The sequence below is a fragment of the Dama dama genome, chromosome 17, assembly GCF_033118175.1.
Source record: "Dama dama isolate Ldn47 chromosome 17, ASM3311817v1, whole genome shotgun sequence".
Classification (NCBI taxonomy): domain Eukaryota; kingdom Metazoa; phylum Chordata; class Mammalia; order Artiodactyla; family Cervidae; genus Dama; species Dama dama.
In genome coordinates, this window is record NC_083697.1 from 22,465,002 (window position 1) to 22,483,210 (window position 18,209).

Sequence of the window (18,209 nt, forward strand, 5' to 3'; positions counted from 1 at the left end):
CTGGTTATACTAATCTTTCTTCAATGCCCCAAAAAGCTATCTTTTTAAAATTCAGAGTTTACTTTTTATGACTATTTTCACCTGAATTTATTTTTAAGAACTAAAGTATTATCCTAAAATATATTATTAACTGACTTTAGCACTACCCTAAAAATGATTTCTATGGACATTTTCTACAGAAAAAATATCAAAATTATTTGTCTTTTCAGTTCAGAAGTCTCATGATTTTTTTAAAACACACTTAAAAGCACTCCATGTGTAACTTTTTCCATAAAGGATGTGAAAAGCGTCCAAAAGTCATCCAAACAGAGGGTCAACTATACCCCTAGATCCTTAATTTTGTGAAAGAAATTCTGTGGGGCTCACCTGTGCCTGAGCTGTAAAACCTTAGCAGGAATACTCCGATCCAGAACCCTCACTTTTAATAGTCAGGAGACTCCACACTTGACCTAGAGCAAAGTGGCAGTTTTTCTGATTCGGCTCTTGGCCTTCGCGTCCACAGTTCCCCTACACTTTGAGACCTGGGGGACAGTGTCTCAAACTGGATATAAGTCTCTTTTGCCAAATCATCTTCCCAGAGGGAGTCTGGCTTACACTGAAGTTTGCAAACTTTGTACAACAGGAAAAAAATCAACGGCAAGACAGCAACACAGGCAGCGCCACTCACCACCATCAGGAAAGACTCTTGAGAATTGCCTTCTTCTTCAGCTCTGCCAGTAGAAAAGGTGATACACTGGTCTTTCTGGGAAGGCATCCCCTTTGGACAGACACACGCTATATACTGCCAACCAGGCAGCAAGCCATTTATGGTGACTTGGTTCTTGCTGGAGTTCACATTAAGCAGCAGCAGGTCCTTCTCACCATATTTGGAATAAAACACGGTCACTTCTGAGTTCTGGGTGGTGTTAACAGTGTCCCACATCAAAATCACGCTTCCTTCTGTTTCTCTGACCACCTGGAGGTTTTCTATCGTGGCATTCGTTTCCATGGGCAGGGCTCGATCCAGCAGTGCCAGCTCTTCCCTTCTACTGGCACTAGCTGGGGGAAGCTTCCCGCCACCCATCTCTGCCTTGGCACTTCTTTTCCCATCTGGGCGGAGTGACGGTTGGCTAGCCGTGGCGGTGCTTGTGGATATTCTAGTGCTTGGAGTTGTAGCTGAAGAAACAGTGGAGGAGAAGAAAGGAGACAAGAAGGAGGAAGCAGTGGAGGGAGGAGATGAAGCTGAAGTAGGAGGAAAAGTGGGAGAAGAGGAGGAATAAGGCCAGGGAGACGATGATGAACCAGGCAGAGATGCGGGTTGTCTAGATCCTGGCTGGACCTCTTGTTCAGGGTGATCCCCAGTCCTTCTTTCAGAAGTATCTGATGAGATGGTGGCTGTGACAACACCGGCCACTGTCACAGTGACCACAGCTTCTGACATCCCAGCCAAATTTTTGGCCTTACATTTGTAATCCCCAGCATCCATGTAAGAAATGCCCGTCAAGCTTATTATGGACCATCTGACTCCCTCCCCTGGAGATTCCTGAATTACTGGAATAAAGAAAAATGCATACTCTGTGAGAAAAAAGAAAGAAAAGACTCAAGCAACATGCCAACTGAAAAGTAAACAATTTCTGGTCCTACACGCATACCTCTCACATAAGCGGAGAGAGAAGTGGTACGCTGCAAGTCTCTGAAGGCAGGTGATGGTTCTGTAAATGGTTTATATGGAAATCTAGGACATGCCAGGTGACATGAGGTTTGTATGGGAAATAGTATTTTAAAAATACATGGGGCTGAGAATTAAGAAACTTTGGCCTTAGTAAACCTTTGTCACTAAATAACATGTTATTCTAGACAAGCTATCAGTTTTTAGACCTCTGTTTCCACGTTTTTTAAATAAAGGGATAAGACAAAGTGATCTCAGATATCCCTTCCAATTTTAACCCACTGTGATTCTATAAAATGTTTATCAGAAGACATTACTTCAATATTTCTCAAAATATTTTTTTCACTGTAATAAAATGCTAACTATCCACACAGTCAGAAGGCATCATGGATCATTTTCTAGCATGGATGAGTCATAATTTCTGTTCCTTTCTTTCACAGTATATTTCATTTAGATAACCTGGTAAACCATGAGTTGCTTTTTTTATATTTTCCTCTGATGGAGGGAAGTTAAAGACAGAGGCCTATCTGCAACCATCCAGATGCTGAATCATGTTGTTTTCCATCTAAGAAAAAGAAAAAAATCAGATTGTCTAATTTCATCTATGTGGTTAATCAGACAAACTGAGGAAAATACTAATCAGTAAAGTGTACCTTTCAGAATTTTTCCATTCAACACTCTTAGCAATATTTTACTAGAAATAGACAGCCAATCTCAAACCATACAAAAACACAAGATTAAGTTCAGACATTTGTAAACACCTTATTTCAAAGGCCTGAATTAAGAAGATACCTGTATAATTAACTGGCGAGTTATCTGGTTTGATCCACGTGAGCTGCGGGGTGGGGTAGCCAGTGGCATCACACCGCAGCAGGACATTGCTGCCCAGAGCAGATGTGATCTGGGTAGCCGAGGTCATCACTGATGGCTTCAGACACTGCTCCAGCTCAGCCCGCTGAAACGAAATCCCTGTGAGGCGTTCCGGTTCACTACACACCATCATCGGATCAAGAAGTACTATTGCAGGGTCAGCGACTTTTGACAATGACATTATTTTGGAAATATGACAGTCACAGAACCATGGGTTGTCCTGCAGACCTAGACCAGAAGGGAGGAAAAGGGTGATAAAGTTTGTCCTGATGACATCCGTCTACTCACAGCCTCGTGGGGTGGCATTTCTGCACTCTGGCCCTAAAAACAGAAGTACTTTGAGGGGTCAGAGTCACCGCTCTGTCAGTTTTACCCTGCACTCCAGCCGCCAAATTCAATCTGTCCTGTCAGTTCAGATCATCAATGATCATGTGTGTGTGTGTGCGTACTCAGCTGTGTCTGCCTCTGTGACCCCACAAATTTGTAGCCCACCAGGCTTCTGTCTATCGGACTTTCCTGGCAAGAATACTGGAGTGGGTTGCCATTTCCTTCTCCAGGGGATCTTCCCAAGCCAGGGATCAAACCCAAGTTTCCTGCATTGCAGGCAGACTACCATTGAGCCACCTGGGAATACTTTAATGATCATAGCTAATAGTTGTTGAACATTTGTTATATACTAGGCTCTGTTCTAAGCACTTACCTGTTATTATTTTATTTAATCCCTACAGTTCTATGAATAGAATATTATTTCCCCCATTTTAAAAATGAAGAAGCTGAGACACAGAGAAACCAAATAACTTGACCAAGGTCATGTAGCTGATTAGTGTCAAAGTCAAGATCTGAATCCAAATATCACAGAATGTCATAAATATGGTGACAGATTTCTAGAGTGCCAGAAAGTATTATATTATTATAAATATTATTCTAGGATGCTAAGAGGCACCTAACTCAGCCTGCAATATGTCAATATTTTGTGTGACTTTGTGGTAGTACAATTTCTGTGTAATAAAAGCATAGAGTGAGACATAGGCAAAGTTAGGTGACAAGGTTGGAAAAAAGTGGTAGAACATGGCTTGGCATGAATGTCACATGTGGTGGCCATGGAGGTACACTGCTCACATCCCTCTTCAAGAGAGACTCAGCAGCAGGAAATACAGTTAGCTGACAGCTTTCAGTTGCCAGCGCCTGCAGGATCTGCCTTGGCTTTCAGAACTGTTAGCCAAAGTATTGTACCCTTCAACGAGGCTGTCAGTGAAAGCTTAAAGAAAAGTGAGAAAAATATGATTGGAAAGTAGAGAAAAGGGCACACCCTTGTTATGAAGTAGCAGCAAGTTTAGCAACACTGTCACTGGTGGTTAACACGGAAAGTAGAAAATGTACTCGCTGAAATTAATGTTCTAGCTAAGGAAATTTCCACATAGTGTTGAAACTGCTGCCTGCTGTCTTCTTGCTGCTCATAGTAAAACATAAAGGAGAGACAACAGCTAAAGGAAGAATCGCTAAATGTAAAGGAGCTAAACCCGATAAAACTGCTTCTTACACCACCCTCTCCAAAATTCTCCAATGAAGGAAGGGTCTCAGAGCAAAAGTCAAATTCAGGTGGGTGGTTCTATACAATTAGTTGCTAGGATCTCAGAAAGATCTAAGATGGTGACTTCAGAGCATTCAGTCAGACAGAAATCTCCTTAAGGACCTTACGAGTGATGTCCCATACCAGCCTTACAAAAAAAGCCCAAGGTTAGAAAAGATTTATGTCAAAGAGATTTGTGGTTGTGGAGTGGATTTGTATTGATTTTTAAGAAGAAAAAACAGAACCGCAAGTTTAAAAAAAGTCTAACCATGGTGGAAGACTTAACCATTCATAAATTCCAGATTTCTATCTATGCCTATTTTTATTATAACAGCACTTTGTGAGTGGTTCATATTTCTCTGCCAGTGTTGGTAAAGCTTGCTGTTTCTACTATCTTCTGTATTAGAAATTTCTTTTCCTTCATGGATGAATTACTTTAATCTTCTTCTCACATTTAGTCCCATAAATCTATAATCAGTTCTCTAATACTGATTTAAATTCTACTCAACCTGCCAATAAATATCAAATTCATTCTGTCATATAATATAATATGTGTAGAATACTCATACTTTCAAAAGACTTTGACTTGGTATGCCAGATTTTTTTCTTTATAAAATAATAACAAAAACAGACTTGCAGATATAGAGAACAGACGTACAGTTGTCAGGGGGAGAGTGGAGGAGGGGAGGGAAAGACTAGGAGTTTGGGATTAGCAGATGCAAACTATTACATATAGGATGGATAGACAACAAGATCCTACTGTCCAGCACAGGAAACTACATTCAATATCCTGTGATAAACCATGAAAAGAATAGATACATGTATAACTGAGTTACTTTGCTATACGGCAGAAATTAAGCACATTGTAAGTCAATTATACTTTAATGAAAGTTAAAATTAAAATAATAACAACACAAAACAGCAGTTATTGGTTGCTTCCTATGTGACAAATACTGCACTTATCAAAAACTGTAAAGTGTCTACATTTTACCCTGCTTTAGCTGACCTGGTAGCTCAGCTGGTAAAGAATCCACCTACGCAGGAGACCTGGGTTTGAGCCCTGGGTCGGGAAAATCCCCTGGAGAAGGGTATGGCTACCCACTCCAGTATTCTGGCTTGGAGAATTCCATGGACTGTATAGTCCATGAGGTCACAAAGAGTCGGACACGACTGAGCAACTTTCACTTTCACGATCCTGATCTTAAAGTTTTCATTCTTAACAACTGTATATATGTCTTATACTGACCTCAGGAAGCTAGTATGGTTCTTCCAATTTCTTACCAGAAGACATTAAGGCACAAAGAAATTACTGCCTTGACATTGTAAGTAGCTTAGAGTCCCAAGTCCTAGGTGTTTGAGCCTCTTAGTCTAATGCTTCTTCCATGACAACTCACTTATCTCTTCGCCACCTAAAAGCATCTAGAGTATGGGTGGCAGCTGTAAGTGCTGTCATCTACAAATAACAAGTGTTAAAACAGCAATGTCCACAGCATAACAGTCTATATGGGGAAAGATCAAGAGCTATAAAATTAAGAGTTTCATTTATACTTTGAAACTGTTAAAAAAAAAAAGTGTTAATGGTAAAACAAAATTCCTTAAAAATTAATCCAAAGGATTGCATCTAAAAGCAATGTGTTTATTTTTAAATCCCTCAAAAATAAAATATTTATTCATGCTATGAACATCTAAAGTTAAGGGTACAACTTTTAAAGCCTTAATAATAATAGTAACCTAGAGCTGAACACATTCAAGTGTTTTTTTCTTCTGGGGACAAAGATACAAGAACTGTCTGAAAGTTAAACTATTACTTGTACTGCATTCCTTGGCAAAGCATCAACCACAACCAGCAATTTGCATTAATTAATTTTAAACTACTCTTGGATAGGGGTAAATGAACTTTGCCTTGTCCCATTTCTCAAAGGATAATGTTTTTTGTGCATCACAGTAGTCAGATATGCTATTCTTTATGAAAACTCAGCAATAAATTCCAGTACAAAAGTTATTCTGTAGACTATAAGCTCTTGAAGGCAGTACCATGCCTTAGTCAACTTTGGGAGGTAGTTTTACTTAACAATTCAAAATGTAAAGTAAAGCCTTTTTAACAACTGGTGCTAGAACTACTGGACTTCTATTTGGGAACAAATAGACCTTAACCTCTACCTCACACTACACTCAAAAACTGTTTTGAGCTAGGTCATAGTCGTAAACATAAAAGCTAAGAATATAAAGCTAAAAACTGAATATAAAAGTTAAGACTACAAAGAAAGACTATCTCTGTGACTTGTGAAAGTGAAGTCGCTCAGTCGTGTCTGACTCTTTGCGACCCCATGGACTGTACCTGACAGGCTCCTCTATCCATGAGATTTTCCAGGCAAGAGTACTGGAGTGGGGTGCCATTGCCTTCTCCAGGGGATCTTCCCAACCCAGGGGTCGAACCTGGGTCTCCTGCATTGCATGCAGACTCTTTACCGTCTGAGCCACAAGGGGGCTTCCTATGACCTGTAGGTATGCAAATATTTCTCAGATGGTATACAGAAATCACTAAAAATAAAAGGAAAAACTGATAAGCCAGACGTCATCAAAATTTTAAGCTTTCTTACAAAAGACATCTTGGAGAAAATTTTTTTAAAAACACATCATGAAGAAAATCAATAGGCAAGTCACAGACTTGAGAAAATAGTCATAATACATGTAATTAATGAAGACTTATACTCAGTAATAAAAAGATGAACAACATCAAAAATTATAACTATACCAATGGTCAATAAGTAAAGGTAAATGGTCAACACCATTACTCATCAGGGAATGCAAACTAAAATGACAATGTTTTACCACTCCCTTGGCATAACCACTCCCAAGAAGAACGAAAATAATAAAGACTAACACTGCCAAGTGTTGCTGAGGATGTGGAACAAACAGACTGTGCTAATGGAAGTTTAGAACAGTACAATCTCTGGAAAACTGGCAGTTTCTTTCTTAAAAAGTTATATATCTAGCTATCCTATGACTTAATAATTTCAATCCTAGGAATTTATCCAAGAGAAATGAGAACATAGCCACAAAAACTTTGCACAAAAATGTTAATAGCAGTTTAATTCATACTAAAGCTAAAAACTGGAAACAGTCCATCTGTCCAAAAACAGGAATAAAGATGAATAACTGGTACACTTATACAATTGAATAGACTGAGCAATAAGAAACTACCAGCATGTGCAATGACATGGTTGACTCTCAATAAAATACATAATGTTGAGTGAAAGAAGCCAAGCATAAGAGCACTTCAAATGTAATTATAGAATAGGCAAAATTAACTTATGGTCATAGAAATAAAAGTAGTAGTTGTCTGGGGTAGGGGGAGGCTGATGAGAAAGGGCACAGGGAAGCTTTCCAGGGTGATGAAAATACTCTGCATCTTGATGAGGCTATGTGTTTTGTGCAGGTATAGGTTTACCATCATTTGCTAAACTGTACACTTAAGATTCACGGTATGCATATGATATCTCAATTCCTCAAATTAAAAAATAGTTCAAGGAGTTCCCTGATCGCCTAGTGGTTAGGATTCCCGGCTTTCACTGCCATGGCCTGGGCTCAATCACTGGTCAGGGAACTGAGATCCCATAAGCCATATGGTGCAGCTGAAAAAAAAATTTTAACTAAATTTTTAAAGATAAAAATTTTTTTAAAGTTTAAAAAATAAAAGTGATGTCTCTGGAGATGGACTGTGAAGTTGAAACTTGACTCTGCCTCTTTACCAGCTGGAAAAAGAAGGTGATGACAGTCACAGACCCACCTCAAGGGGTTGTCCTAGAGGCTGAGATAATACCAGGCAGTCCTCAGATGAATGTCTGGCAAAGGGTAAGCCTTAACTGTACGGATATGTCTCCTCTCTGCCTAGGAAAGAGCAGGTAAGCCAACAGAGAGTCAGAAGTTATTTGTCGAACTAAATTAATGCCATTTTACAGAATTCTGTGGGAATACTCAGGGCTACCACTACCCTTTGGCAAATTCCATTCTGAATTTTTTGTTGTTTAGTTGCTAAATCGTGTCTGACTCTTTTATGACTGCATAGACTGTAGCCCACCAGACTTCTCTGTCCATGGGGTTTCCCAGGCAAAAACACTGGAGTGGGTCTCCAAGGGATTTTCCCGACCCAGGGATCAAAACCATCTCCTGCATCGGCAGGCGGATTCTTTACTCCTGAGCCACCAAGGAAGCCATTCTGAATAGAAGAGCCCTCTACAACTACGCAACTTTAGGTTCCAGTAAGAAGAACACAAAAAAGCAACTTATACTCTTCTACTACAGAGTTTTTCCTCCAAGATAAACAGTGTTAGGCCTTACAGACTTTGCCTGTGTAAATATTTCTTTATTCTTGAGAAAGAGGTCATGGAAATTTACCTGTACTGCAAATCAATCTAGTTTCACAGTTAATTTAAATGCTTATTTGCAGGACACTACTTTACATTTTTATAACTACATTAAAGGACAATTTCATTAGGTTGACATTTTTATTCACACAGAGGAGAAACGGAGTAACTGAAAAGCCTCTCCCTAAATTCTTTTTTATTAAATAAATATTTGATTTAAATAGTTCAGTAAAATAATATATATGAGGAAAATAACTCTGGTACTACTACATATCTTGCATTACAAAGCAGTGGGGAAGAGCATGGGTTCTACAACCAAATGGTTTGTATTCAAACCCTACCTCCATCACTATGGAATAAATGGATCTGGGCAAGTGTTTTAACTGTGCCACATTTCTTCATCTATAAAATAGGGATGAAACTATACTTATCATGGGGTTAATGTGAGATTAGAAGAGGTTACATCATAAACTATAAGAACTAGGCCTGGTCTAGCATCCATCGGTATTAGCTACTATTACCATTATAAATAGAATCCATTAACAACAATAAACACAGGGTAATAAAAATGAAATGAAAAGAGAATGTATCCCACTATAATAGTACAAAAGTAAATTCTACAGGGCACCTGGAAAGATATAATTGCTACAGTTAAGCACTTGAGTTCTAAATAATCTAGAGCTGGTTCTCACTGCCATATTTTAACAATGAAATTGGAAGACTTAGGTACATTATAGTTAAACTAACAAAAAAGTCAAACTAGAGAAGTCCTTCTTTGTAAGATACTCACATTTCAGTCACAACTGCTATGGATTGTTGTTGATCTAAAATCATAGCCTCAGAAACTGTCCAGTTATATTCAAAAAGACTGTCACATAAAATGCATTCTCATTACATTTCTATTAGCAAGATGGAGTAAATCCTGTTATCTCCATTTTCCAGATATGAAAACTGAGTTTTCTGTGTGTGATGCGCATACATGAACTAGACTTCTTTTCAGGGGGTAGCACTTCTTTCCCCATCTTGTTACGCAGCAGTCACGACTTTGCTTTGGTCAGCTGCCACACGTGGCTGGACATGTTTCAAAATATCTTTTGTTGCTTATTATTATGATTATAAAAAATAATGCATGATCATTGCAGCACATTTTGAAAACACAGAAAAGCAGAAAGATGTCAAAGAGAACAGTTAATCAATTAGTATAACTTTTAGTCTTTTTCTTTGCAAATTGTAAAGTACTCATGATCATGCATTATGTAAAATTACATAAATTTAATGTTATACTAAAAGTATTCTTGTGTAAGTTTTTAAATAATCTGAACTGTTCCTCAATAAAATATTAGCAAACCAAATCCCAGAATACAGTAAAAGGATCATATACCATAATCAAGTGGGATTTATTCCAAGGATGCAAGGATGGTTTAACATCCACAATTTAATCAGTGTAATGTATCATTTAATAAATTGAAGGATGAAACACGTGATCATCTCAATAGATACAAAAAAAGCATCTGACAAAATCCAACGTCCATTTATGATAAAAAAAAAACACCTCTCAACAAAATGGGTATAGAGGGAATGTACCTCAACATAGTAAAAATCATATATGACAAACTCACAGTTAACATCATACTCAAGGATGGAAGACCAGAAACAAGAGAAGGGTGCTCAGTCTCAGCACTTTTAGTACATGTGCGGCCGAAGCGAGCACCAGTCTCACCACTTCTATTCAACGGTACACCGGACCGAAGCGACTCAGCGGCAGCAGCAGCATACTGCAAGTCCCAGCCAAAAAATTTAGGCAAAAAAAAAGGAAAAGAAAAGGCACTTGTATCTAAAAAGGAAGAAGCAAAACTGTCACTATTTGCAGATGACATGAAACTATATATAGAAACACTAAAAATAATCACCAAAAAAAGAAACATGAATTCAATAAACTCACATGATACTAAATCAATATACAGAAATCTGTGGCATTTCTATACACTAACAACAAGCAATCAGAAAGAAAAATTAAGAAAACAATCCCATTTATAATTGCAACAAAAAGAATAAAATATCCAGAAATAAATTTAACTAAGAAGATGAAAGATCTGTACACTAAAAACTATAAGACACTAATGAAAGAAATTGAGGATGATGAAAATAAATGGAATGATATACTGTACTCATAGGTGGAAAGAATTAATGTTTTTAAAATAACTATATTACCCAAAGTAATCTATATATTCAATGCTATCTAATCACAATTCCAATGGCACAGTTCACAGAACTACAACAAATAATTCTAAAGTTTGTATCGGACCACAGAAGATCCCAAATAGCCAGAACAATCTTGAGAAAGAAAAAAGCTGGAGATATTATGGTTCCTGACTTCAAATTATACTACAAAACTGTAAAAATCAAAGAGTGTAGCACTAGCACAAAAACAGGCACACAGATCAGCGGAACAGAACTGAGAGCCTAGAAACAATCCACACAGGTGCAGACAATTTACAACAAAAGACTAAAGAACATGAAGAGGAGACAGGGCAGTCTCTTCAGTCAGTGGTGTGGGGAAAGCTGGACAGCCACATGAAAAAGAATGAAACTAGACCACCCCCTTACACTATACACAAAAGTTAACTCAAAATGGATTAAAGACTGGAATATAAGACTTCAAACCATAAAATTTCTAGAAGAAAATACAGGTGATAACCTCACTGACTTTGGTCTAAGTGATGTTTTCTGGATCTGACTCTAAAGGCAAGAAAAGAGAAAAGGAAAATATTAATGTTCTATAAAATTATTTCTTCATATTAATATTAGGAACTAATCTTTAGAGAGCTATTAATAGCCATTTAGTAATTTGATTTTATTTTCTAGTCTATATCTCCATTGGGTAATTTTATTAGAATCAGGAATTGCATTCAAAGAAACTTTTAAAAATACATAGTGAAATAAAATTCCAATGTTATGGAATTTTAAGTTATGAAAATTTCTAGCCATCAGTGTTACTCATAAGAATCAAACCAGTCACTAGAATAAAGTAATTAAGTACTACAGTATGGTTTTGCATGGCTATCACAGTATATATATTAATATTTAAGGAGTCCACAACTATTGCTAAATTAAACTAATTTTTTTCTCTAACCCACCCTAAAATGCTTCTCTTATTATATAAACAAAAATATCTGAAGGATAGATAGTGGTCAAAACATGAAACAGCTGTGCAAGAGAAATTTTGTGACTTTTTCTCTATTTGGTTCTTATGGAGAAAATATTTTTACTTTCATAAGCACCAAAATGCATATACATTTCAACAAAAGTAATGCTAAAGCCATTTAAGTGCTGTCACAGTATTTCTTTCTTTTTCCAGTTAAAACACTTTTTATTGAAGTGTAGTTGAGATACTATATGTTATAGGTGTACAATATAGTGATTCAAAATTTTTAAAGGTTATACTCCATTTACAATTATTATAAAATACATAGTACTTTCCTGTCTATAAAAAATATCAAATTTATCTTTCATTTATACTTTATTTCAGAAAATATTTAGCAAGTGATATTGGTCAGTAGAAATTTCTGGCACAATTTCTGGGAATCCAGTTGCTTCTCATTCAAAAGTCTTATAAGTCATTTCACTGACCAAACACTCAAAATTTCTTTCATTTTTCTGAGAATTACAACTTCTTCTGCAGCCATGATGAACATATCTTGTACAATTCAAAAAAGCCTTATGGGGTGAACAAAACTTTAGCAAATCAGATTGCTTTGTCAGAGCTTCAGGTCTGTGTCTCACACAAAAGCGGGACAAGGCCTCACTGCCCACAGATACTGTTGAGAAGGGTCTCAGTTCACTGACTTCAACGGGGCAGTCACATTTACTGGGCATTCACCAGAGCACTGTGAAGCACTGTAGGAAGACAAACAAAAGGAAGAGAAGGGCTTGCTAAAAGGAGTTTATGTGTTAAGAATCCAAGATAAATATCCATAGAATCTAAACAAATTCAGGATCAAAATACACAAGATTAATCACAGCTAAACTAAGAGATTAAATCCATCAGGAGACCCATATAGGGTCAGTACAATAACTGGGGTTTAGTTTATTTGTTTGTTTTTTAATCAAGAATATATGGAGGCTACAGGGCTTTCCTGGTGGCTCAGACGGTAAAGAATCTGCCTGCAATGCAGGAGACCTGGCTTCGAACCCTAGGTTGGGAAGATCCCTTGGGAAGGGAATGGATACACACTCAGTATTCTTGCCTGGAGAATCCCATGGACAAAGAAGCCTGGTCCGCGGGGTCGTCCATGGAGTCACAACAAGCTGGACACAACTGAGCGACTCACATACATACATACACATCTGGAAGCTATACTTCCTAACCAACTAAACCACTGCTACTAAATAAAGATGCAGATGTCCTTCCCTCACTCCTGAAGACCCTGATAAAGGGCTGAAAAGGGACCAGAACAAAAGATCAGTTGTGGCAGAGTATGGAGCACTGATGTGCTCATGAGAATCAGAGCGGGTTGACAGATTCTGTCATTCTTCCCCAGGTTCTCTAAGAGCAGCATTTGTCTCTCAGTCTATGAGGCAAATTTCCTTCCCTCCCCTCACACACACACACAAACACTTGCTGCCCTCAGTCCACAAACATGGATGCACTCCCGCTCATACACAAACACACATGGTGTGCACGTATACAGTCACAAAAAGAGTCATTATACCTTACACAGGGCAGACCGATAGACTGACCTCAGTCAAATGATAAAGTACTGCTCCATCAAAAGTGCAAGTACAGAGTAAAACACCAAATTCAACAGATGCAAAAGTAGTGGACAACTGAAGCAGGTACACAGAGCAAACCGTCCGGACTGGAAAAGCCCAGAGGCTGTGAGCTTACCGAGAATAATTCTTCTTGGTGGAAGGTCCAGGCTTCTGGATGACGCTGTCACCAAGTGGGACCAGCTTTCCAGGAAATCTGGTGGCAGTGTGGTTAATCTGTTGCTTGATAAATCCAAGTAGGTGAGGTTCTTCAGGTACCTGACTGCCTCATTTGGCACGTTGACTATTCTGTTATTGTGCAAATCCAGGGTCCTCAGGCCAGGCATGTCCCTCAGAGATGTCCAAGGGAAAGCAGTCAGAGAATTTCCATCCAAGCGCAATTCATGCAGATGCTTTAGGTTGTAAAAGCTGCTGGTGTCAAGGCTGGCCACAGAATTGTAAGTCAGCCAGAGGTACTGGAGCTCCACCAGGTAGTAGAAGGCCTCAGCAGGGATCACACGGACAACAGTCTTTTCTATGCGAAGCTTCACAGTGTCCACGGGAAAGTTTGTAGGTAACTCAGTCATATCAAGGTCATTACATAGCACCACCCTAGTGTCACAAAGCAATGGAAGGAAATCTGTTTTCTGAGGCTCAGTTGAAAAAAGTAATACTTATTTGAAATATGCATAGAATTTTTCGTGCCCTGCTGGTTTGCACGAAGTATCCATTCAGCCTAGCTGAATGCTCATTAATAGTCATCCTCATCACCTTCTTCTAGGTTGAACCATATGAAATGGCCATTTTTGCAGTTTAAAAACCATCAAATATCCTTAATTTCATGTGACTAAACGTGAACTTTTTATGTGTCAGGCCTGTGCAATATACATCACATTCCACCCCTTTTTAATCATCACAACAGCCCAATGAACTGATATTAGGGAATAGGTAAAGGTATCAGCTCTAGAGTCAGTCTGGTCTTGGTTTGACTCTAAGCTCTATCATCTTCTTTGTGGCCATGGAAAGCCACTTCACCAGTCTCAGCTCATTTTCCCACATGGTACTCTTTTTTTTTTTGTTTGTTTTTCCACATGGTACTCTTATGGTGAGTAATTGAAATGGATGAAAAAGTTTACACCTTCTTGGCACTCAGTAGGTGTTTGCTAACAAGCACTCAATAGGTGTTTACTATTATTATCATCAGCCACATTTTTATAGATAAAATAACTGAGGTCCATCAACATTAGGTAACTTGCCAGAGTCACAGAGCTAGTGGTTACACAACCACCTTTCAAACCTACATCTATCCAGCTTCAAAGTGCACACTCTAAACTTCTTTAGGAAATGCCCCATTTTAAAAGAATCCCCTATTGAAGTTATAAATTGATGCTTATGAAGAGGAGCACAAGAGAAAGGAAGAAAGGAGGGAAGGGAGGAAAGAAATGGCAAATGTTCATACTGGATGACTAAAATCAAGCTCTGTTTTAACAATGTGACCATTGCATTGCTTTCAGCCTAAGAAATAAACCAATTAACTGCAAGTTTATTTTTTTTTACCGCTCACAATTTAAGTGACCTTGAGCAAATGACATCATGATCTTGTTTCTGGCATGTAGAAAAACAGGCATAGGAAAACAAGCCTGTCCATATGTAAAGTATGAAAAATCAGAAAATTTAGATTCATTTAAACCTGAAAAAAAAGACCTATTTATCTCCCATTATATATTCAGCTCCACCAGATTGCTGAAATGATTAATATAAAGCATCAACTGAATTATGATACATTACACATGTAGTAAATAGTAACAATAAAACAGCCATTCAGTAAAACACATCACATTAAATCAGTGAATTTTTAAAGCCAGCCCATGATGTAAAGAGAAGGAAGCGGCATAAGCAATGTGCTGGTTGCCTCATCTCCTCTTAGGAGAAGTGCCTATGCATCATTGGAATTCTCTAGGCATACCTCTTAATCTCTAATCTGAATCACAAATTTCAGTGTACTTTATACCAGAATGATCCCGCTTCTCATTAAGTCAGCATTCCAGTGCATTGTATTGCAGAAAACCTTGACTGGAAACTAAAAGACCCAGTCTGTCAGCCAGTCACTGCAACAATTCAACACTGTGATCTCAGACAAGCCATTTCATCTCTATAGGATTTATTCATCCAAAAAATGACAGTGGTCAAACTAGATTATTTCTGGAGTTCTTATCAGGCATAACATGCTATGATTTTTATAAAATGCATCAATAATGGGGCCACCGTGAAGAAGGAAACACTTCTGTTACTGTTTTCTGAAAGGTAGTCTGATCTGAGTCATTAACTGCAGTATATCTTTTGCCAAGGTCTTAAATTGTTACATTCTTCTCACTGTCTTTAACCACTTTGAGTGAATATCTCAGACACCAGGAGTTAGTAAATTTTATAAAATAACATGAAAAATTATACAAAAATACGTGTTAATTATTATTTGTATAAATTTGTAAGATATAAATTGAGCGATTCTTTTAACAAATTACTTTGAGGCTCACTCTTCACTTCAACTGAGTCACACCAAAAGTCTGATTTTGTTATTAAAAATTCTCTCTCAAAAAAAAGTTTACTATGTTTAGCCAATAAGAGTTCTGTTTTGTATTTAACTTCTATCTGAAAGGACTCATGCATATATTAAAGAAACACAGAGGTTAAGTAACTTCTGCAAGGTCCCACAGTGTCCAACACAAAACGCTGACCCATTTCTTTCAAACTCTAAGATCTTAAAATGAAAAATTCTGATTACAAACGTCTCTAATTTCACTCATGTGATCGTCCTTCCTACTTCCTAAAGTCTATTCAGTTGAGTAAATAATCCTCAAAATGAAAGGGAAAACCCTGGAAGCAAACGATCTGGGCATGTCACACACCTTCCGATCAGCCCTGCCCCCTTTTGCTTTCCATAACCAGGTTGAACTGGCCACACAAATCTCAGTGGTTTGACCTCCTGCAAGGTTCATTGTGTGAATACAAGTGCAATGAATATTTTAGTAACACAATGTGTTTGAGAGTCTCAAATAATTTGAGGGGCTTTGAAGGAGTTAAACTGCTCACAATGTAGTAGGCAACCAGGATTAACACAATTACATTAAAGCTTATCTAAATTAAGCCTCCTCTCTGATTTCTGAGCAGAGGCAACTGCTTTCAAAACAAGGCCATCTGGTTTGAGTCCTTTTCCTCGGAATCATTAGAACACTGAGTAGCAAGGAGAGAAGCATACCTTGATCCCAGGCCATCATTTCTGCCGTGATAATCACAGGTGCACTGTGAAGGACATAAACAGCTCACTCTCTCCAAAAAGCTAAGCGCAACGCACAGACTTGCAAAGAGATGCATGGCTCCTTTTAGAGGTTATTTGGACAAAAGGTAAAAACCAAATCCTAAGCATTCAGAAACTGGTGCGCCAGGAATGCAAATTGCCATTTAGTAACAGCAGATTACACAGGATTAGCTGAGATCTGTAGTTACTTAACCTTCAAGTGTAGCTTGCAGAGGATCAATCCGCCTAGACTTTGAAACTGTTTTCAGCAAAGTAACACGTTCTAAGAGAAGTAAAAATCAAATAAGTATCAAGAAAATTTCTCATATCTAAATTTGCCAGGAAATGCCTATCAAATCCCTTTTCCTTAGATGTATTGCTACTATACCTTGAAGAAACACCTTGAAGAAACACATAATGTTCAAAATACTTCAGTATCTTATCAGATGTTAGAAAATACTATAGATTACTTGCGTGTTAAACATTATAAATTTTACTTTTTGCTTTCTACCAGCATGCATAATATTCAGTTTTATAAAATTTAGCTTTAAAGATAGAAGTGCATGACATAAAATTGATTTAATCAATATTGCCATGTTCTGCTTAGCCCCCAAAACAAACTAAATAAAGTCCAGTACCTAGAATATTTTAGGCAAAATGCTTGAATTCACCACTGTCACAGCAGCACTGAGACTCTGGTAAGACAGCAACCTGCGATGCTCCCAGCTCCTCACTATGCAGTGCAGGCTCATGACCAACACATTTATTTTTCAGTGAAGGTTTTTATCTTTGTTCCAGAACACAGTTTGCTCCAAGCTAACTTCCCAAGTTATGAGCAATCAAACCTTATCTGAAGCTCAATTCTCCTGTCTGCTAGCATATATTAGGCTCTGTCCAAAAATAAAAATTAAATACTTAAAAAACTACTTCCATACCCATAACATGGAATGGAATGGTCACACACTGAGGAAACCAGAGTTGAAAGAGACACGTGCACCCCAATGTTTATCGCAGCACTGTTTATAATAGCCAGGACATGTAAGCAACCTAGATGTCTATCAACAGACGAATGGATAAGGAAGCTGTGGTACATACACAATGGAATATTACTCAGCCATTAAAAAGAATACATTTGAATCAGTTCTAATGAGGTGGATGAAACTGGAGCCTATTATACAGAATGAAGTAAGCCAGAAAGAAAAACACGAATACAGTATACTAACGCATTTATATGGAATTTAGAAAGATGGTAAAGATAACCCTGTATGCGAGACAGCAAAAGAGACACAGATGTACAGAACAGTCTTTTGGACTCTGTGGGAGAGGGCGAGGGTGGGATGGCTTAGGAGAGTGGCATTGAAACATGTATATTATCATTTGTGAAACAAATAGCCAGTCCAGGTTCAATGCATGATACAGGGCGCTCGGGGCTGGTGCACGGGATGACCCTGAGGGATGGGATGGGGAGGGAGGTGGGAGGGGGTTCAGGATGGGGAACACATGTGCACCCGTGGCGGATTCATGTCAATGTATGGCAAAAGCAATACAATATTGTAAAGTAGTTAGCCTCCAGTTAAAATAAATAAATTTTAAAAAAATAAAATAAAGTGAAGGCTGGTGAAAAAAAAAAGGATCTAGGTAATAAATATATAAGGCACTTAACTTCCTTTTGACATGGTTCTATTCATCATCTTTAAATCAAAAAACTTT

At 38.0% G+C, this 18,209-nt stretch overlaps 1 protein-coding gene across 1 annotated transcript; it reads right to left on the reverse strand.

Moving 5' to 3' along the window:
* Window positions 1-254: 254 nt before the first annotated feature.
* LRIT3 (leucine rich repeat, Ig-like and transmembrane domains 3) lies at window positions 255-16,633 on the reverse strand. Its single transcript, XM_061164727.1, has 4 exons — window positions 16,461-16,633; window positions 13,344-13,816; window positions 2,441-2,746; window positions 255-1,530 (listed from the first exon to the last, which is right to left on the reverse strand). Exons 1-4 carry the CDS (start codon window positions 16,574-16,576, stop codon window positions 422-424), a joined length of 2,004 nt encoding a protein of 667 aa, XP_061020710.1. The 5' UTR covers window positions 16,577-16,633; the 3' UTR covers window positions 255-421.
* Window positions 16,634-18,209: the final 1,576 nt, after the last annotated feature.

Bases quoted from the DNA above. Each gene is read 5' to 3' on its own strand.
- LRIT3 (XM_061164727.1), bottom strand. From the start codon at position 16,576: ATGCATCTCTTTGCAAGTCTGTGCGTTGCGCTTAGCTTTTTGGAGAGA. The intron at 13,817-16,460 runs GTATGCTTCTCT...TTGTGACACTAG, and splicing joins AATGATGGCCTGGGATCAAG to GGTGGTGCTATGTAATGACC. The intron at 1,531-2,440 runs GTATCTTCTTAA...TCTTTATTCCAG, and splicing joins CTCGCCAGTTAATTATACAG to TAATTCAGGAATCTCCAGGG.